This window comes from Pteronotus mesoamericanus, unplaced genomic scaffold (assembly GCF_021234165.1).
Source record: "Pteronotus mesoamericanus isolate MK-2021 breed Mesoamerican mustached bat unplaced genomic scaffold, CSHL_Meso_final contig_105, whole genome shotgun sequence".
NCBI classification, from domain to species: Eukaryota; Metazoa; Chordata; class Mammalia; order Chiroptera; family Mormoopidae; genus Pteronotus; species Pteronotus mesoamericanus.
Window position 1 is genome coordinate 2,820,989 of NW_026555006.1, and position 22,672 is coordinate 2,843,660.

Genomic DNA, 22,672 nt, shown 5'->3' on the forward strand with positions numbered 1-22,672 from the left:
TTCCTGACAGTGGAGAAACATGAAATAAGATCAAGACTGGAATATACAAATGGTATATCATTGCCAGATTTATTAAGTATAAGGCAGGGAATGGGAAAAGCTGAAGCTGTGCAAATAGGCAGGAGCCAGATTATTGAGGTCTCGACTGCTGTGTGAAAAGAGTGATTGCATAGAACCTTCTGAATTCTTGTTACAAACTCCAACCTACTTTATTTCAACATCACAAAGCCCATTTCTGAGTTTAAAGAAGAATCCTTTTGTTGTCTAAAATGACTTTTGGGGAGAAAATATTGCAGTCACTAGATATATACTACTAGATGGAATAATCATCTTGGGAAAAAAACCAAAGGAAAAATCCGTTAGCATGAACCTGTCACTCACATAACTGAAAAAAAATACAAACAACTAGCCTGGTCCCTTCTAAGCATGTCGACTCTTCTTTAGTTTCCTAACAAAAAAAAAAAAAAAAAAAAAAAAAAAAAAAAATCCCTGTTTCATGGCCTTCTGCCAAGAGCCAGCAGTACACTATCATACTACTGCCCCTCTGAAATGGTCATCTTGGTGATGATTAGGTTGGCAGATGAACCAGAAACAAAATCATGTCTCTAATCCGAAAAAAAAAAGAAAACATTAAGCACTGTCTCAAGCCTGGCAGTAAACCTATGGGATACACTTGTTAATCAGAGAAGATAAGATTGCACTTACATCTCGGGCTTTCACATAGAAGGCCTCTTGAAAAGCAGCTTCTAATGAGCCAATAAAAAATACAGGATGGCAGTCTCCATATCTATAGGAAAAAGTGTGTCTATTAGTTAAAATACATTTCAAATTAGCTTCACAGTTACACAGGTCTAACCAATGACTTAAGTAAATTTGGGGCTAATGTCATCTATGTACAGATCAAACATAAAAACATTTCTTTGAAGGCTTAGAAAGGAGCTTCATTAGTTTATAGAGTTCTCCTTGGCCTATACTGATATATTAGAGCACTGGAATTTTATATACATCTGGCAAATGTTTTTAACAAGTGCCACAAAACCATGCCATTTATAAGTAGCAATTCGTGGTTACCCACTTTGATGAGATTTTCCTAGCTACTGTGGCTTTAACTTTGCATTTTAGTTCATGTGTTCTGAAGTCCAACAGAGAGGGAAAAGACGGTATTCTGCAAAGTTTCCAAATTATACTATAGAACTGGAAAATAAAACTAAAGAGAGATATCATTTACATGAAAATTTAGGGTTAAATACTTAAATCCTCTTTACTTAAACACTTTAGCAGACTCTCAAATTCATATAAAACATGCTATATTAGACTATTAAAAGAAATGCTGAATGAGTCCAAAACAAAAATTAAAAGAAAAATTCACTTACATTTTAAATTACCTTTTAATGTAATATTATGTTAAAGCACATTTTATTTATCTTAGGATATATTAAAAAGTAGTATTTTATAACCTAGCCCTTTGTGATATTAAATTAGTGAGCCATTTATTGTGCTTCAATAAAGGAAGATGTAGAGATAAGATAAATACATCTCTGAAGTGACAGAAATGGTAAACTAGTTATTTGACATTGAATACTATGTTTTTCACTATCAGAACTATATAAATTGATAAATGTATCCTATAAATACTTTAATAAAAACTTTAGAACAATCTATGACTGAAATTGCTCCAGAAAAATCACAGTGACATTAAAATAACAACATTTTTATATAGTTAATGTCCTAACCCTACCTTGAAGAAAACTCTGCTGTAAATTGTAATAAGGCATCTCCTTCATTTTCTGCGTTTTCTGGCACTAAAAAACAAACAAAAGAAAAAACAAAAACAAAAAAAACAAAACAAATAGACACAAAAAACAAACCACATAACATCTACTCCCACATATAAGAAATATATTTAATCAATAAAGAGGAAATAAATTAAATTTTCACTTCTGTGATATATCTGAGGAGACATTTTAACTTGATGTACATTAGAAGATTTCATCAAATCCTAGAAAAGAAACTTAAAAAATTCCAAGCTCATAGATTTTGGAGAAGCAACTGACACAATTCTGCTAATAAGCATTTAAAACGTGCCAGGCATCAATCAGGATTTCAGTGGGTTTTTTTGAAATGACATCTTGTGGTTAAATTATATAAAAAAGGATCTCAATTTATTTTAAAGACCTATTAATTAGGAAAATAGTCAATTTAATGCAAAAGTTTATTTCTGCCCCCAGGAGATCCCTAATTCAAAGTAGATGATCCATTTAAGGACTTATTTTAATGGTGATTTTGCATATAGCAACCACTTACAATTCTACAGTATGCATCTTATAAGGTGTACGTGAGGGAGACAGTACATTGTTTATTTTTGTCTTCCAAAGAGGGGTACCAGTGAATGGAAAAGTAGTAATATTACTACTCTTAAAACTGATACCTCCAGTAAGATGTGGGGAAACAGCTACAGTCACACAAAGTCCAGCTATTTGTTTATCAGACTCTAGGTTTAAGGGCAAGAAACATATTCATAGCTAATTACAGATGTGAAACAAGTTACATTCCCTTGCATTTTAATGAACTTTACTAAAGCATAGGGAATCACTGGGCTTAATAAAGTCAAAACTCAAGAGGCTCTAGTTCTAATGAATAATGCCTACTTGCTATATTTTATCTCTCCAAAGCTGAAAGTCAGTAAGATTTTAAGTTCACTACCCATCATAAGTTCCTGCAATAGGAGGAAGAATTATAATGCTGGACCCAAAGAGCTATTAATACTCACTCATTGGAGATTTTCTCAGGGCAGATGACGCCATGCCAAATACTTCTCCATCATCCACCCCAAATTCAGGAGCATCTTCGAAGTCATCTCCATCACTATCACTAACCATGTGAACATCGGTGCTTTGCTATTTAAGGAAAGTCTTGATTAATTTCATATTGACTTTAGGAAATCAAATTCCAAAATGTAAGTTATATAATCACATTTACCATTATAAAAGTTTTATTAAATAAGAAACCATTTGCTAGAGCAAAGCTTAATAGTTTTTCAGTTTAAGGGTTACATATATTTCTAAACTTGCTGTGATATCCCTAGACTAAAGGTTGGAGACTGAGGGAAGAGAGAATATGCTTACAAACTTAATGAAGACAGGGATTTTTGTCTGTTGCATCCCTAGCCTCTGGTAACACAATTAAGTGTTTAATAAATATCTGCTCAATAAATGAGGCAATAGGTACAATTAGAGACAGTAGAGACAAAGTAAGCTACATCACACTTTTAGAAAGCTCACACTAATCTATACTTGTCAGGTAAAGCAACGGTAGCATTTTCGAACTTGGCACTAATTTACTGAAATGTTTCTCAAATTTTTCACTAATGAAATATGGCACACTATCCTCACAGTGTTATTGGAAGATAATATAAAATACACTATATATGAAAGCTCTCTGCAAACTGTAGGTTATTAAGTGTAATACTGATGCCTCAATTAAACAAACATCTTTTGAGAATATACTACATACTGGGTACTGATAAACATGCTCTGCTTATTTTGTTTTCAGCAACATTAGTTGAGCTTTAAAGTATTACAATTAAAAGCAGCTTCAAAATATGAACTAGGCTGGTGATCTCTAGGTTAGAATAGGATTTCAAAAATACTGATCACTGGCCCCATGGCTCAGTGGGTTGGAACATCATCCTGTGAACCAAAAAGTTGCCAGTTTGATTCTGGTCATGGCACATGCCTAAGTTGCGGGTTTGATCCCCGGTTGGGGCTCTTATGGGAGGCAACTGGTCGATGTCTCTCTTTCTCTACCCTCCTCCTTTCTCTTAAATCAATCAATAAATTAAGAAAAAAAAACATACTGAGACTTAAAACATTCAAACTGAGTTGTGAACACTAATAAATATTCGTATCTTGGATAAGAACAAGATCCCAGCAAGGTATCTGGCTAAATGCCTGACTGTACTATGTTCAATAAAATCTATGAAGTTATTTAATAAATACAATTTCTATCTTTTAAAATACAGTGCACTATGTACTCAAGTTATAAAAATGGGGAAGTTTTTTCATCCTTTAGTTGATGCAGAAGAGCATAACTTAGAGATACATATTTGTCAAAAAAGCATTAACAGATACTTAGAATCAAAGACTCATAAAACTTAGTTAGAGGGGATGTTAGAGTTCAGCCAGTCACTTAATCAGATTTTAAAGCCAGAAGAGATTTTAAAGATTTTCATCAATGGTTTTCAAACTTCTTTTCACAGGGTTACCTCCTGCCCTCACCCCAAGCAAAACATTATGTAAAATTAAAGTGCATACAATATATGAAAAGTAAGGCCATTTTTACTGATGCTGGGGTAGGACAATGGGGAGCCTAATGCTCTTGGGGCTTGGCCCATTCTTCCTCAGATCGCTTTGACAGCTGGAGTAACTCAGATGGCTCTCAGGACACCATGAAGCAATTTTAAAAACTAATGATCTAGTGAGTCTAACAGCTCCAAATGAGGAAGCCAAGATTTTTACTCCATTTGACTCAGTAGGCTTAACTTTCCTCTTTGGGAATAATCAAGCATTAATGCCCAGAATTGTAACATTTCCCCTCTTATTTTAAAGGCAGTCCCCCTAATGGCTTGAATAGAGATGGTAATGAATACACACTTATTGGATGAATAAAAATGAATGGACCTTGCCCTAAGTAGTCTATCCGCTATTCCGACTGTGTCATTATTTCTCACAGAACCCTTGGTTCTACTTGTGATCTTAATCCCACTTCAGTGTTTTGCTTTGTAGAACACCTTCCAGACCTCTTCCTGATTTTGGCAATTCAACAGCTTAAATATTTAAAAGAGCCTTCTCATTTCAAGGCAGAGAGGGAGCCTTCTACACAAAACAACACATTTACTAAGACCACACTGTGATTGAATTGGCCTCTGTATTTCAGGCAGGCACATATCCGGAGTATGAAGTTCCCTAGAACTTGGAGGCTCAGATTTAGACAGGTAAAGGCTCAAAGCCTTAATGCTACACTACATGTTCCTTTAGGATGCTAACCCAGGTCTACAAGCAAGTGGAAAGAAACAAAGGGTATGCATGACATCCTTATTACCTAAGCTATCATCTCAGCCTTCAATTAGTCTTGCCTAGTACTCAAAAACTCACCCCTCCCTTTAAGAGGTTAACAAGGCGGGCTGGAGAACACAGATGAAAAGAAAGGGATTGTTCTACATATCATCTTTTTACTCACCCTCTTTACCTTAGTCTCCCAAATCTATCCTCTTTCTCCTAATTCAGTTTTCAGTCCAATCATAGCTCCTTTCCATAACAATAGGACTTTACCTCATACTAGGATGGTCATTTTAATTTTGTGCTTATGTAACACATTATTCATTTTGTCTTTACAAAGTATACAATTCCCAAATCTCTTAAAGACCCAGAAAATGAAATCCTAGAAAGACAGTATCTTCAAAGGGAGGTATCTAAAAAGCTGATTTTGTTGGAAAAAAGTATATTTCAAATATGAATTATTGAAGTATCTGCAGGAATGAGCTACTTAATTATGTATAAGGAATCCCAATCTCTTCAGATTTTCTTATCAGCCCTCTAGCAGGTTAGGAAAAGCTTTTTCTAAAATATGAGATAAACAATCTTTTTTTTTCATTAATGTTTGCTGATAAGAATAATAACCTCTTGGTTCAGTCATGGCCACACTAAAATTCTTGGAATACAGAGAAGCTATTTATTCAAAATTTTAAAAATAGCTAGAAGAATTTGTGATCCTGTTTTAGCTATTTATTACATTTATTCCTTTTACCATTTAACAAATACTTCTAAACCCCTAATAAGTGCTACACTGCCTAAAGATAATTATAATATTTAGTGATAAGTGTTATGACAGATAAGTTCAGAGAACAGCATTTAATGCATTGGAGGAATTAGGTTAAACTTCCTAGGGAAGATAATAACCAAACAGTTTGAGTCAAAGATTTAGGACTCATACATACTTGGCACTAAGGCAAGCTTATAACTGAAGCAGATATTCCTTTCACCAACTACTTATTATGTCAAAGCACTAGGTTAAAAGTTAGGGTTACAGAGAATAAAACATAGTTCCAGCCCTCAAAAAATTCCCATTCTAAAGGAAGATATATTTAGTTGCAAATATATCTTTTTCAGTGTGGTAAGTGATACAACAAAAGTATAAGCAAAGGCTATTGGAAAATAAAGGAGAGTGTGAAGGAGGACCAATGAAGAAGACTGTGTAAGGCTTCACATAAGTGTCATTATTTAACCCATACCTTAAAAATGTTGTGGAGTCTGTGTAATGGAAGTTTGGGGAGGGAGTAAAACCCTCGGTAGAGAAAAAACTCAAGCAAGGAATTGGATATTTTAAAATCTCAATAAAGAATCCAGAAAAGCAAACTGAATCACTCACTCTATGCATGGAAGAGAAATGTGGACAGGCAAGGAGGGCAAAAGGTTTGATGGAACTAGACTGTGGCAGTCCTAAAACTGCAAACTAAGGTATTTGGACTTTATGCTATTGGCAATAGGGAAATCACTAAAGGTTTTTAGGCAGAAGACTGTTCAAGGGAATAACTGATGGCTGTGTGTATGTGTGTGTTTGGGGTGGTGTGGTGGCACATGGCAGATTAGACCTGAGGACATGAGAAGGGAGACTTACTTCAAAGTTTCAAGTGAAAGGACTTGAGAACCTATACTTGAGCAGTACCAGTGGGAACTGAATGAACAAGACAGACTTAAAATATAGTTCAACAAACCTGATGGGAACTGTTGACCAATTAGATTTAAGGATCAAAAGAAAAAAATGGAAGAGGCGAATATGACACCAAGATTTGGGTGACTGAGTAGGTAGAGAGGGGCTAGGTCTGGTGAGGGAGGATACTGAGACCAGTTCTTAGAATAAATTTGAGGAAGCTGCAGGATATCCAGGTAAAACATGTAGGAGGCAGCTGGAAAAAAAAAATCTTTTTAGTAGCTCAGGAGAAAGGCCCAGAAAAGATTTAGATTTGGAAGTCATCAGTATAAATAGCTGAGATTGCGGAAATGAGTAAGATCAATCAGTTAAAAAATAAAGGGACAAAAGTGATAAGTTTACAGAGTATATACATATAATTATATATTATATACATAAAAATGTAAATATAGATAAATATTTCAATTGGTGAAAGAAGAGAAACAGTAAGAAATGGAGACGGCTGTCAAAGATTAGAAAGTCAACTGAGAGACTCTTAAAAGCAAAGTCTGAGAAAATTTCAAAGGAGACAACTGTAAACAGGATCAGTATAATGAGAATTAAGAAAGAGACAGTTACGGTATTATGACAAGAAAACCATCACAAAGATACCTGAATTTATAGCCAAAAGACTTGGCATTGGATACGCTACCATTTTCTGTATGACTTTGAGCAAGTGTCTTTGCATCCCCACTGTAGAATGTGACTAATATTGACCCACAAAGGTGGCTATGAAAATGAAATAGGTGGCATGGCACAGTATCTTACAAAGACTATCACCTGACTCTAATAGCTAATTTCAATTATAGTTCCATGGTAGAAAGAATTCGCCAAGTTGTAGCAAATTAAGTGAATAGAAAATGGAGAAGTAGAGTTATCCACTATAGATTACTCTAAGAAGCCTGGCTGTGAAAACAAGATGAAGCTAAAGCTTGAAGAGGGAAACTGGGTTTGAAGGAATATTGGGGTTTTGTTTTTGTTTTTGTTTTTTGTTTTTAGGATGAGAAGATCTGAATATTTTTAGGATGAAGAGAAGAAACCAATAGAGAGGAGGATGAAAATCCAAGAAATCCCTTACTCCTCCCATTTTGTTGGAGAGGTTAGTGGGGGCAAAATCGAGATAATGAGCACAACTCTAATAAGTCTAAGAGCAATAAACTTCTCAATTAACCAAGTAGGTAACAAATTGGATGCTGATATAAAAATACCCTATTTGAACAGGAAAAAAAGGAAAGGGCCATAAAAATCTCAATGTATCATCCATTGGAACAGTTTCAAAGAAGAGCAAGTCCCTCGGTGACTGGAATGAACAGTTTTGGCTTGGGTTGACAATGAGCATTACCACGAGTGAGGAGATGGTTTTGGGAGAGACATGGTATGGTCAGTTTTGTACAGAGTAAACCTGCAGTGTGCATTCAGATAGAGATGTTTAGGATGTTTTTCTTTCTCCCTTCCCCTCTCTCTAAAAATAAATAAAATCGTTTAAAAAGAGAGATGGGGATATGGATTCAGCAAATATTTGGGAGGGGAAATCAGTATGACTCATTCTTTATAATTCAATTGAGATGTCAACTCATCTAGTCTTTCTTCTCCCTTTTTTGAGAAACATTCATTCACAACTATTTCTTCTGTGGCTGGCATGCGCCAGGAACCACACTAGGAGGAACTGAATTACTATTTAGCTTGCGTCCTGACTATAGTTCAGGAGCCAATAGTATATGGCATTGCACCACAGGCAGACAAGCTTAAGTATTTGTCTCACCAAGTTTTAAAAATAGAAATATAGATTTTTGGCAATCATCTGCATTCAATTTCATTTTGGGGGGATTATGTACAAGCTCTTTTATGGAAAGACTCTGTTTTGTCCACAGCCTTCTTCCCAGCAGTTAGACCAGTAGCAGACACAGAGTAGGTATGTAATCAGATTTTATCGAATGAATACTAAATCTTTGGTCACTTAAGTGCAAACTTAGGTAATTGTTCTTATCTCCTACCGCTCTCTCTTCTCCCACAGATGCTATCAGTAACCAGTCATACTGATTCCCCCTCCCAAATATTTGCTGAATCCATATCCCCATCTCTCTTTCTTTTTAAAAGATGTTATTTATTTTTAGAGAGAGGGGAAGGGAGAAAGAAAAAGAGGGAGAGAAACATTGATGTGAGAAAGAAACATTAATCAGCTGCCTCTCATATGTGCCCCGACCATGGACTGAACCTGCAACATAGGCATGTGCCCTGACTGGAAATCGAACTGGCGGCCTTTTGCTTTGCGAGGCAATGCCCAACCAAATGAACCACACTAGTCAGGGTCATATCCTTCTCTCTTTTTACTAATGATGTTCTAGTTCAGAATACCATTATCTTTTGCCAGTACTAGTACAAGAAGTTCGTGTCTAATTTCTGTCTCCAGTCTTGCTTCCCTTACATCTAGTCTCTGCACAGAAGAAAAACAATAAAAAATCATTCCCCACTTACTATCCACTATGGCTTCCCAGAGTTCAAGTTCCTCACTAGACATATAAGACCAGTCCACCTTAGTCTCATCTCTTATCTTTCTCTGACTCCCATTTTATTTTGCACAAAAACCAAACTGCATTCATCTCTCCCCATTTGCCAATCAGATCATGTTGTTTCCTATTAATGGAATATTATCTCTATGTTTCTTCATTTGATTGACTGTGACTCATTCTTTATAATTCAATTGAGATGTCAACTTGTCTAGTCTTTCTTCTCCCTTTTTTAAGAAACATTCATTCACAACTATTTCTTCTGTGGCTGGTATGCACCAGGAACCACACTAGGTGTTGGGGCTACAAAGGTGAATAAAGCAGAAAAGGCTTTTGCCTGCAAATATTTTTGAAGGTTACATCTCCCCCATTTTTGTGCTCCCCAGTATCTTCTGTTTGCCTCAATTTTCTAATCAATTATATAATATGAAATAATCAGTTCATAGTCATCTGACTAGCACATAGTAAGAATTCAATAGATGTTTCTGTAATTGAAATTAAAAACTATGGTTTTAACATTAACTACATTTAAAATTTGTTTTTTGTTATTCTTGGGCTGCTCCTCCACTGTCTACTGAGGTTTGAACAATTCTGAAAGAACTGGGGTCCACGGGGGCCCCACATGGTCCCACCCAAGAAGTTGGGAAGAGGAGAGATAGGTACTTAGCTAGCTTCCGGGAGATAAAGGAACATTAAAAGGGGGATCAGGAGCAAGGGGAGGATGGGAAGGAAAGAGATAATGTTGAATTATCATAAATAAAATGTATTTGCAGAGCCAGAAGGAGAATGTAAGAGATAAAATATCCCTAGTTAGAGGACACATAACTATAATCCATAAAATTCAAAACTTGAGTTTAATTACTGGTCTCAACTATCTCTTTCCTAACTCAAGACTTATTAAGAGAGTCAAAAGCAAAATTGTAATTTTCTTGAAATACATGAAGTCATGTAGGAGAAAGGTTAAAATGAGAAGAAATAGGAACACTGGGTAGAAGTTATACAGGCACAGCTTCTAGTTTAATGTAAGGAAAATATCAACAGATAGAGCTGCTCAACAGTGGAAATGGTTGCCTCATGAAGACAGAACCCTGTCATTAGACGTAAAACAAAGGTATATTTTGAGGGGATATTTTTGGTGAGCTCTTTCAGCATATAGACTGTTGTCCTAATGTTTGGCAACCAGAAGATATTAAGTAAGTGTTTAAATGAATAAAGGATGAATGGATGGAAGAGTGAAAATTAAATTAAAAATCCCTTCCAGTTTTATAACTCTGTGACAACATAAAAACCACTCCTCAGCTTCTCTTCTATTTCTCACCAGATCCTTGGAGAAGGTGGTATTTACAGTTAGCCAGGAAAGGAAGAATAATGGATTCATCTCGGATAATCAGATTTTAAGATATTCCGGAGGCTATGGTTGCTTTAGTTTGGCAAAGCCTTCTAACCCCATTCTTCCTTCTCTAATAAACCAAAACAGTGTGTCAGTTTCACAAACACTACTCCTCACTCTACGACTCGACACTGACTTCTTTCTGCCTGAGAGACTGCCCTAAATAACATAAAATGGTGAGGGTAAAAAATAAAATGAAGTAAAACAAGTAACTATTGCCTCTCAGAGAATAAAACAATTAAGAATTTTGGGTGAAGCTAGCTGGACACCTTTTAATGTTAGTGGATCTATCCATTGAAGACTTGAAGCATAACCTACTTTCGCCATTTAAAATATACTCAGAAATATTAAAAAGAAATACTATAAAAATATTTTGATTAATTATTTCTGGTAATTTCTGCCATGCATGACACTTTATATTATTTTTTTCTTTCATGAAGATTAGTGAGATAAAGTGCTTGAAAAAATGATGTGGGTTCTTTAATGTAAATTACTATTTTTAGAGGCCCAAGAAAACAGAACCTGTAGCAGGGGAAAACCTTCCTTCTTTCTGAATTTCTAAAAAATGGTAAAAATCATAGAAGCAAATTATCACTTTCACAGGATGATCATAGACTAGAACTTTACTTATGCAGTCCCATTTCTATTTCACATATTCAAGTGATATAAATGCATATGCACCCCTGACCAGAGGGTTCAGCTGGTTGGAGCATCATCCCATATGCGAAAAGGATGCAGGTTCAATTCCCAGTCAGGGCACATAACTAGGTTGCAAATTCAATCTCTGGTCAGGGTGCACAGAGGAGGCAACAGACGCAAGTTTCTCTCTCACATTGATGTATGTGTGTGTGTGTCTCTCTCTCTCTCTCATCAATAAAAACATATCCTCAGATATCCTCAGGTGAGGATGAAAAAAATTTAAAAGTATATATGCAGAGGATGGCCATGGGGTCCTGTGGCAATTTTTATAGGAGTATCCAAAACTATAGTTAGTTTATATAAATATTTACAACCATATTTTATATAGAATGTAAGTGGAAAACGGTTTTACTCATCCAAGCTTTTAAATATTTGTATCACACTCTAGCCTGAGAAACATTGTTATAAATGAACTTTTCCTGTGCTATTTAGTTATCATCTCTGTTGCATACATTATTTAAGTCATGGTGATGACTTTTCCTTGCACATAACAGGAGCTCAGTTAATACTTTTTAAACAGTTAAACTATAATGTTCAGGTTCACTTGTCCATTCCTTTATAACAAGTTACAGTTGTGCTATTATATAGACAAAGAGTGCTATTTGTAGCCATGGAAAAGGTACTGCCTTTTAATATTGTTCAGACCCACAAAGAGACACACACAGGCATATCACATACATAAACATGTTCAATCTTATCTGGCCCACTTTTCTACCGCAACCTATGTACACTGATGGTTATTAATGCATTTATTATAATATGTCATTTTTATTAGTTTACGAAATACCACATTTGACTTTGAGCACCTTGGTATAGGTACATTGTTATTCACCTTTGTTACCTAGTATAAAGCACACTGCCTGGTGCACATAAGGTGCACCAACTCAATAAGTTAAAAGACCTTCAGGATGAATCTTAATAAATGTACTCAACTATACAGTCAGCAGCAAAGAAAATTTCTTTGTTAATCTGACAGTTGTAAGTAAAAATCATTTCAACCAATCCACCGGAATTCTGTCTGTTGGAACATGAAACTTATAGAACAAGAAAGACCACATTAAAAATAACCTTGCATGGAAACTTTCTGCCTTAAAGAATTTACTGAGACTTTGTTCACATTACATTAACTTTATCTACTCATTGCTATAGCAGATAAAAAATAACAGGAAGTGGGCAGGTGGGTGGAAGATAGGCTTTCTATACATCAAAAAGCTGGCAAAGAGGCTCACCTCTTCAGACTGCTCCCGGGTCTGTGCAGGGGAAGATCTTCTTCCCACTGTCAATCGATGGCAGGGATAGGAGAGTCCTGATTCAGCAAGACACATCTGCAAAAAGGAAAAGCCATCATTTGTAAACACAATAGGCCATATTTCACAAAGGATTTCATTTTGGGGATCTTTGTTTTTTTATTATTATTGTTTCTGAAGCTACATTAGAAAGATCACTTTAGTAGCTCTGGCACTACATTACCAGGAAGGCTATGAAAATTTGAAATTTTTCCATATACAGATATTGCAACAGTCAAGGTTATTTATTATTCATTAGTCAACAGACTTGGACTCCAGAAAACTGCAATGAGCCTAAAATAAAGCTACCATGTACATATCCTTCCCCTCTAACACATCTGTTACCTTTCTGATTAGTAGAATAATACCTTAGTTTTCTAATTCTCAGGGCAGTATTCTATAAATCTTTTTTGGAGGGTACCTGGAAAAGTGTGTGCTGAAGGCATTTAAAAAAATCTGCACATATAATAACTATGTCATTTATGCTTTAATCAATATTAATCCACAATTTCAGATTATTATAGCTTATGAATCTATAATATATGTAAAACACTTAGCACAGTACCTATCACACATTCAGTTTACTGTTTTTATTGCCATTGTGAGGTAAAATACTACCCAGAGAATCTGCCTAGTTTGGTTCAAACAAAACAATATATATTTACTTCTATTAAAGTATTTTATAGTGGGTCACATATTAATAACTATTTTGAGGTTTGAATTAAATTTGGACAAATATGAGGAAATACAAGTGCATGTTACTTTGTGTCTACATAGAAGAATAAAAACAATATTACATAGCCAAGAGAGGTATTTTCCTGTTGTTAATGACATTAAAAGTTAAGTGTATTTAAAATAAAAATGATACAAAGTAAACTTTCTTTTATTATTAGAAATAAGATAGGTTATCCAATAGCACTCTGAAAATATCCATTGGTAACTTTGAGGGAGGTGTGAATTAAACTGATACCCAAGGAAGCCCAAATATCTGTAAATTCATAGGGAGCAGCCAAAGACACAATAGTGGGTTGGTTATAACATTTCAAACATGTATTATAGTCAGGCTAATTATCTGAAGACAAATATTAAAATGTCAAATAAATACCCTAGTATTTTCTATCATGTGCTGTCATAAAGATTACACTAAGAGAGAGAGACATCAATGTGAGAAAGAAACATTAATTGGTTGCCTCTTGGCACCCTGACTAGGGATTGAACCTCCAACCCAGGTATGTGTCCAGACTGGGACTCGAACCCACGCACTTTTTCAAGTATGGACTGGTGCTCTAACCAACTGAGTCACCTGGCCAGAGTAAGTATTGTTATTTTTCATTTAGTCTGATTAAAGGTTTTGTTTTATATGTTTTTGCATTTACATGCTTTGGCACTGTACTTTTAAAATGTTAGAAGACCTGGTTAATTTTTTTTAACAAACAAAAAGGCATGATGTTGTCATTTCTATTCAACTATATTCATCAATATAATTGCTATAATTAGCTCAATTTACTTCATTTCAGTACAAATAAAAGCAAAACTAAGTTGGATAAGAAGCATTACATTCACAATGTTTTGCATTTAAAAAAAGTTATCTACCCTCACCATAAAATCCTCTGGTAATCAAATAATAATGATGCAAATTTCACTGACAATCAGCAGTGTAGTTCAATGGAAAGAGACCTGGGCCAAGAGGCAGAAAAATCTCCATCAGTACTGCCTAGCCTCCTGATCTTGGGAAAGTCATTCCTCGATTCTAAGCCAGTTTTCTCATTTATTAATTGGGGTGATAATCCTTGCCCTAATTACCTCAGTGAAGTTTTGAAAGAGTTAAATGCAATAAAGTAAAAGCTGGCTTTGAAACTGTACTAACACGGGCAGAAGAGCTGTTATCATTCCAATGATCATTATTTTTAGGACCTGGAGAAAAGAAACGGTGATTAACTTCCCACTGTGACTACCTTTGCAGGCAGCCCAGTCACAGGAGGAGCTGGAGGAAAGTGCTCACTGCACGTATGTGGTTCTACAAATGGCTGGCTCTTCCTTGGGCTTGTCTCTATAGTTATCAACTTTAACCACAGCTGCTAATCATTCTTGAGGATAAGAGGAGAGCGGCCAGCAGTTTCTCCCTGGGTACAACTGACAAAGTGAGTCTCTGCATCACTATTTCTGATCCTAGTAATCGCAAAGCACTGGGGAAACTGAAAGGTCAGAAATTTCTCAGTGACTGTGTGCCTAGTGTTGATTAAATATAAAGCACAGTGTCAGTCTTAGCAGAGTATATATACCAGTTGGGGAGACAAGAGATTCACATAGGAACAAGTACAGAAAAAGGAATATAAGTGAGTAAAGGTGGGATTATGTCTCTATGAGGCAGTCTGTGTAGGGCTGGGGAGCCCTTGGAAAGGGCAATAATAACTCAGATGATTTTAGGAGTTTAGGGCTAAAATAACTATTTACTGGGACTCATCACCTAAATTTATATAAAAATATGAAATCAGGAGGCTGAGGTTTTAGGCTGGCTAAATCATTCATTTGACCAATACCTATGGGCTAAATCACTTGACATTTTTGTACTTCAGCTTTCTTAAAAAATGCTGTCCTTAAATGTACAAAATATGCCTATCTCTCTCACAGAGCTCGTATGAAAATCCAATGAGATAATGTAAATGAAACTAATTGGTTATAAAATTGTAAAACATTGATACTATTATCCAGACACACACACACACACACATACACACACACACACACACACACACACACGGACTGTAGGTTTGTTTGACTTGATAGCTGAAGAGGGTTATCTTTTAAATTTTATATTTGCATATCTTATATTATACATAATTGTTATCTTTCGATCACAAGACTGCTTTAACTTAATACAATGAAAGACTATGACTCATTTTCAAAATCTATTTTGAGGTTTTATTCAGTTTTTTGGCCATGTTGGACGGTAATTTTTTGACTTTCCATCATCACACATGTAGATGTTCAAAATAGATTTACAAATTAAAAATAAAGTTAAGGCAAGATTCTTTTATTTTATTATTTAATCCTATACCCTTAAATAAATGCTGCACATTTGTGAGTATAATCTTCTGGATGCTTAGGGATGGGGTGAGGTTAAGGGGAAAGTAGAACTTTCATGCCTAAAATTTCACTGACTGATCCTACAAAAACAAACTCTTACACCATTCAACAATGAAACCCATTTTTTATACACACACACACACACACACATATGTGTATATATGTATATTCTGTTTTGACAGCATAGGAGTTTCTTTTACACACACACACACACACACACACACAGAACACACAAAATTTTTTGAGTAATTTTAGGTTTATAATGAAATAGGAAAATACAGAAATTTCTTCTGTATCCCTTGCCTCCACATATGCAGTCTCTCCCATTACCAACATTACTCACCAGAGAGTGCATTTTTTTAAACCAAGGATGAACCTATATTGCCACATCATAATTACTCAAAGTCCATGGTTTACATTAGAATTCATTAGTGCTGTTTTACATTTATGTGCTTGAAAAAGGTATAATGGCATTTATCCAGTATTATGGTATCATACAGTTATTTTTCACTGCCTTAAAAATCCTCTGTGCTCTGCCTATTCATTTCTACCTGTCACCATCCCTGACAAACACTGATCTTTTTACTGCCTCCGGTTTTGATTTCCAGAATGTAATACAGTTTGAATCATACAGCATTTCTTGAGAGCTCACTTCCTTCTAGTGCTGAATGATATTCCATTGTCTGGATATACCACAGTTTATTTATTCATTCACCTACTGAAGGACATCTTGGTTGCTTCCAGGTTATGGCAATTATGAATAAAGCTTTTATAAACATCTGTATATAGGGTTTTAAAAAATGGACATAAGTTTTCAACTCTTGGGCAAATTACAAGGAGTATAATTACTACATCATATAGTAAGAGTATGTTTAGTTTTGTAAGAAATCACCAAACGGCCTTCCAAAGTTGTGTGTCATTCTGCATTCTCATCAGCAATGAACGAAGGTTCCAGCGGCTCCAAATCCTCACCATGATTTGGTGTTGTCAGTGTTCTGAATTTTAGCCATTCTAATAACTATGTAGTGGTAACTCGTTTTAACTTGCATTTTCCTGATGACACATGATTTAGGACATCTCTTCATATGGTTACTTGCCATCTGTGTATCTTCTTTGGTAAGGTGTCTGTTAAGGTCTTTAACTCATTTTTTAACAGGGCTATTTATTTCTTACTGTTGAGTTTTAAGAGGTCTTTATATATTTTGGCTAATCGTCCCTTAACAAATGTATCTTTTGTAGACATTTTCTCCCAGTTTGTGGCTTGTTTTCTGATTCTCTTGAAAATAAGAACTTTAAAAGTCAGGATTTCCTGAGTACAAAATTATCTCTGTTAGCCACTGTTCTCCTATTTTCTCTAATCAATAGTTTATATCTGAAATCTCAGTTTCTTCTTATATAAACATATTACCTTTTCTAATAGCTTTCCATGAGGATGGCTTAAAGGAGAATACATTTGCCACAGTGTAGATATTACATCTGTTAGTAAATATTCTTAAAATCTATTTGAAGTTTTTTTCTTCTTTTTTAAATTGTATTTTATTGATTATGCTATTACAGTTGTCTTTGGCTATACTGTATTTTACATCCCCATGGCTATTCTGTAACTACCTATTTGTACTTCTTACTTCCCTCACCTCTTCACCCATTCTCCTATACCTCCCTCCCATCTGGCAACCATCAAAACACTCTCTGTATCCATGATTCTGTCTCTGTTCTTCCTTTTCCTTTGTTTTTTAGATTCATTTATTGATAGGTATGTATTTATTGCTCTTTTATTGTTCCCAGTTTTGATCTACTTTTTCTTAAATAAGTCCCTTTAACATTTCATATAATAATGGTTTGGTGATGATGAACTCCTTTAGTTCTTTCTTGCCTGGGTAGCTCTTTATCTGCCCTTCAATTCTAAATGATATCTTTGCTGGGTACTGCAATCTTGGCTGGAGGTCCCTGTTCTTCATGACTTTGAATATTTTTTGCCAATCCCTTCTAACTGGCAAAGTTTCTTTCGAGAAATTAGCTGATAGTCTTAAACCTAATTGCTTTTCTCTTGCTGCTTTTAAGATTCTCTCTTTATCTTTAACCTTTGGCATTTTAATTATTATGTGTCTTGGAGTGGGCCTCTTTGCATCCTCTTGTTTGGGACTCTGTGCTTCCTGGACTTGCATGTCTTTTCCCTCACCAAATTAGGGAAGTTTTCTTTCCTTAGTTTTTCAAATAGAGTTCCAATTTCTTGCTCTTTCTCTTCTACTTCCTGTACCCTTATGATGCGAATGCTAGAATGCTAGAAGTTGTCCCAGAGGCTGCTTATACTATCCCCTTTTTTCTGGATTCTTTTTTATTCTTATTGTTCTGATTGGTTGTTTTGTGCTTCATTATGTTCCAAATCTTTGATTCTTGACTTTATTTGCTCTACTGTTGTTTCCCTATAAGTTATTCTTTATTTCAATTAGTGTATCCTTCACAGCCATCTCAGATTGCTCTGTAGCTCATGCAAGGTGGTCCCAGGCAAAACACAGGTGGGGGCTGACCTTGGCCTACACCACCCGGGAAACCCCAGGGCCTGTGCACCCAGTGGACCACTACAGACCACACTGGCGCACCACTACCCTTCCCGTGCACAGCTGATCCTCCACAGGGGCAGAGCTTGTTGGCCAGTGTTCAAGCCAATCCTTGCAACTGATTGGCCTGGGTAGAACGCTCCCATTGACCTGCCAACGGCAACCAAGGCTCAATTACAAGAGGAGGGTGTACTCAGAACACATGAAGAGTACACCTTATGGAAGGCTGTGCCACTGGCCCTGTAGGGACAGGACACCTACAACACTGAGCCACAATACCAAGACAGGGAGTCATAGCAGCTTGACTGAATATATAGAAACAAAGAGAGGGAGGCTGCCAAAATGAAGGGACAAAGGAACATGGCCCAAATCCCAAATGAAAGAACAGATCAAAACTCTAGAAAAAGAACTAAACAAAATGGAGATAAGCAACCTATCAGATGTCATGTCTTCTTCTTATAGAAGATATTCAGTATTTTTTTAGAAACATATTAACTATGCCAATGATTGTCAAAGTGTTGTCTATAGACATAGGGTTCTTCAGATCCTCTTAGGGGTTCCATAACCACAGTGTCAAAATAAATAATAATACTTAAAATGTATGACTTTTTCATTGTGTTTTTCACATTAATGGTGAAATAGCAATGGTAGGCAAAATGATAGTACCTCAATGAAAATCAAGGTAGTGGCACTACACTCTGTTAAGGTCTCCAGTACCATTTATTCTCTTTATAATGCCCATTTCACTTAAGAATTTCCCTGTTGAAACAGTAAAAATTCTTACTTTTAATTAAAACTGACTCTTAAATACACTTCTTTTAATATTCTAAAAAATGAAAATGACAAATGTGTCTTTAATTTTAAAGAAAAAAAACTAAACAGAATTTTTGATCAACCCAAATATTGCAATAGGTTGAATGAAGAAGATACCAGAATCTGGTTGTCTTCTATGAAGCCAGCCATTAAGGAGATTTGTGAAAGTGTAAAATGTCATTCACTCACTAGTTTTATTTTTTTGAAAATTATTTTTCATAAAAATGCTATTTATATTAATACGTAATGGATTTATTGTTACCTTAAACTTTTTTCTCAATGATAATTTTGAATGACAAAATAGAATCCATTTAAACAAAATTTCTTTAGATGTCTTTGATGATTTTTTTCCTCAAATTTACAATTCAAATACAGTTGTGAATTGCTGAAACTATACAGATAAAACTCATTTTCATAAACAATGGCAATTATTTGAAACAATTGAGAAGCCTCAAAATACATTGTTTTGTGAAGTTTTAGAATCTTCTCAATGTTTCCCCTTATGTAATTAAGAGAGCATATGTTTTCTTTATAAATAAGTTAAAATGAAATAATAGGACAGCGTGCAAAAGACAACTCCTGTAAGCCATCATAAATAATCATTGGCTATCTCTAACAAGTCATTAATACAATATTATTAAGATTATCCCTAAAGGTGTTTATAAGGCCCTTCTTAATAATGCTTTCTTTAAAAATATGAATTAGTTTTTATATTCTCGCCAAATTTTAGCTCTTTTCCAAATACATACTTGCAGCCTGTCTTCCTTCTTTATTGTTGAGGACAAAGGGTAAGACCTAGTATTGGACTACAATTTAGGAGACTGAGTTATAGAGCCTTGGGCCCATCATCCGGGGTCTTACATAATACAAGGTCTGCCCAGAAGGTATCCAGCCATGTAATATGAAAAAAAGAGACCTTTACTGAAGAAGATACAAAAAACACCGTACACAGGACAATGATGTCTGAGTCCCCTTCAAAGTAGGCACCCTGGGATCTCACACAGTTCTCCCAATCACCATCAGTTGCCCGGTTATATTTTCCTGAATCTCATCAATGGTCTGACATCTCTTCCCTTTCAAAGGTGATTTTAGTTTTGGGAAAAGCCAGAGGTCACATGGCATCAAATCTGGGCTGTAGGAGGGCTGAGTCACCTGGCTGATTTGATGTTTCACCAGAAAATTCTGCATGTGACATGATATATGAGCAGGCATGTTGTTGTGATGAAGCTGCCAAACACCTGTTGCCCATAGCTGCAGCTTTCTGAATCACCCGAATAGTTTCTCTGGAGCAATGTTCAAACTTAATGCAAAATTTGATGTAGATTCGTTGCTCTACTCACACAGTCATTTTGAATGCGACAGTCACACAGTACACATGCTCACTCAATGGTTTCTACTGCCCCTACTGACTAGTGCTGTGAGGTTGTTATTGTTCAGGCACACACATTCCAGTCCTCTCTCCTTGGCTGCCAGGTTACATCAATGTCGCGCAAACCATTCTCATTATATTAACAATCGCTAGACTTTTTCTGAACAGACTTCATTGTATACTCTTTTGCAAAATATGAGAGTAGCCCGTATGAATGAGCTCTCAGATCCCTTCCAACTCTAACAGACTGTGATCTTAATATGTCACTAAGAAGATTCAGTTCATTCACCTGCAGTATCCTTTCACTGCATGTGACACACATAGTAACACAACCCAACAATTCTCAAACCACAGCTTTGCTATTTGTATCTTTTAAAAATCAGTTTGGAAAATACAATTCCCTTGTATTTTAAAAAGAACACTAATATAAGAACGTTCTTAAAAAACCATATTTCAAGCTTGTGATCATTTTGAAAAGGCAAAAGCATAATTCCATCCAGGTTTGGGAATGTTACTGGGCACCAGCATTAAACACAATTATTGTAGTAGGAAGAAGATAGGTAGGCAGACAGACACGACTACACTACATATACACACCACTGAATGTTGCTTTACTGAGGCATAAATGAGGAATAAACTACACATATTTTAAAGAGTATAATTTTATACGTTTTAAACTAATTACACAAATACCCATGACCACTCAGTAGTTTTCAACATATTTTAATAATTCCTATTATTGAGAGTTTAGTATATACTGGTATTATGCAAAGTGATTTATATGCACTATGCTACTTAATGCTCACAGTAACTCTTCCAGATGGGTTTTATTACTATTAACCCCCATTTTAAAGATGAGGCTACTCAGCCTTACACAGATTAAGAAGCTTGCCTAATCTTGACTGGTGTCACTCAGTTGGTCATCGTCCTACAAAGCAAAAGGTCACCGGTTCGATTCCCAGTCAGGACACATGCCTGGGTTGCAGTTTCGGTTCCTGGTTGGGGTGCATGCAAGAGTCAACTGATTAGTGCTTCTCTCCCTGTCTTTCTCTCTCCCTCCCCGGCACAGTAAAAAAATATATAAAATCTTAAAAAAAAAAAAAGAAGAAGAAGAAGAAGCTTGCCTAAGGTCACGTGGGTACAGAGTAGTTAGCCAAAATTCAAACTCAGGCAATTTTAGTTTAGAGTAATTTAAAATTTTTAGCATTCAACCAAATAGCTATTAAGGTCCTACTATATTTTGTCCTATGGTCTGATAAACAATAATTACTTTCTTTAAATTAATTAAAATAGCTACTCAATTTGTTAAAAATTACATATTAACTGCTATCATAAATGACAATCCTGCCAATTAAAGATAATCATGATTGCATCGATCATAAAACAGCATTAGAGAGATAGAATAACATGTCTAAGATCAATCAGCTACTAAGTGGCAAACCAGATGTGACTCCAAAAGCCATGCAGCGTTCAACTACATCAAATGTCTGACTGACACAAAGTCTTTGATGAATAAAAGAAGCCCTTAAGATGACTGCTAGATCACCTCTTTAAAATTTTCAGTCACTCACTGTTCAGCTAGACAGATTATTAAGGTCGTTTTAAGACAAACTGAGTCATGAGGCTGAAGTTTCATTTACTGCCAACTGGAGTGCAAATCAAAAAAGCTTATTTATTCACAATCCAAATTTTTTTTCCAATCACATATGTGCTAGAAAAATCACAGAGCTTTAATTTGTGGCAGGTTGAAGCAAGCTTATTAAGAATGCTAGTTACCAAGTGCATATCCACTTGTCTGGACTAGCCCATTGCTACATTCTTGTAGCAGGGTTAAAGAGCAGTTTAGTCACCTCATAAAAAAGCACACTGTTAAAAAGGAAGTGACTAATAATAATCTGGAACCAATGAAGTATTAAAAGAGATGTTCAGGTCAAGATCAATTATCTACAAAACTCCTGTGTAAATAGCTCAAAAACTGTGTCCTCTGCCTGGCCTTGCTATGTCTTAGTCCTCAACTGATTTGGCAAGTTGGTAGGGTTTAATGAAATAAACACCAACAGTAACAAATTCTGAGGCTTTCTACTGTGTACATAAATATCAATACTATCATACAAGCAAGGAGAGTTGGATGAAACAAGGTGGCTGCTATAGATGGTTTCAGTTTAGACTCGTAAGATGTTAGCGTTGGATGGGTCCACAGAATTCATCAACTGCTG

At 35.5% G+C, this 22,672-nt stretch overlaps 1 protein-coding gene across 1 annotated transcript in view; it reads right to left on the reverse strand.

Moving 5' to 3' along the window:
- FAF1 (Fas associated factor 1) overlaps window positions 1-22,672 on the reverse strand; it is a 394,387-nt gene that overhangs the window by 137,051 nt on the left and 234,664 nt on the right. The window contains exons 9-12 of the mRNA XM_054572862.1: window positions 12,573-12,668; window positions 2,771-2,897; window positions 1,739-1,802; window positions 706-787 (exon numbers count right to left, since the gene is read on the reverse strand). Coding sequence (XP_054428837.1) covers window positions 706-787; window positions 1,739-1,802; window positions 2,771-2,897; window positions 12,573-12,668 — 369 coding nt within the window. The remainder of the gene's footprint in view (window positions 1-705; window positions 788-1,738; window positions 1,803-2,770; window positions 2,898-12,572; window positions 12,669-22,672) is intronic.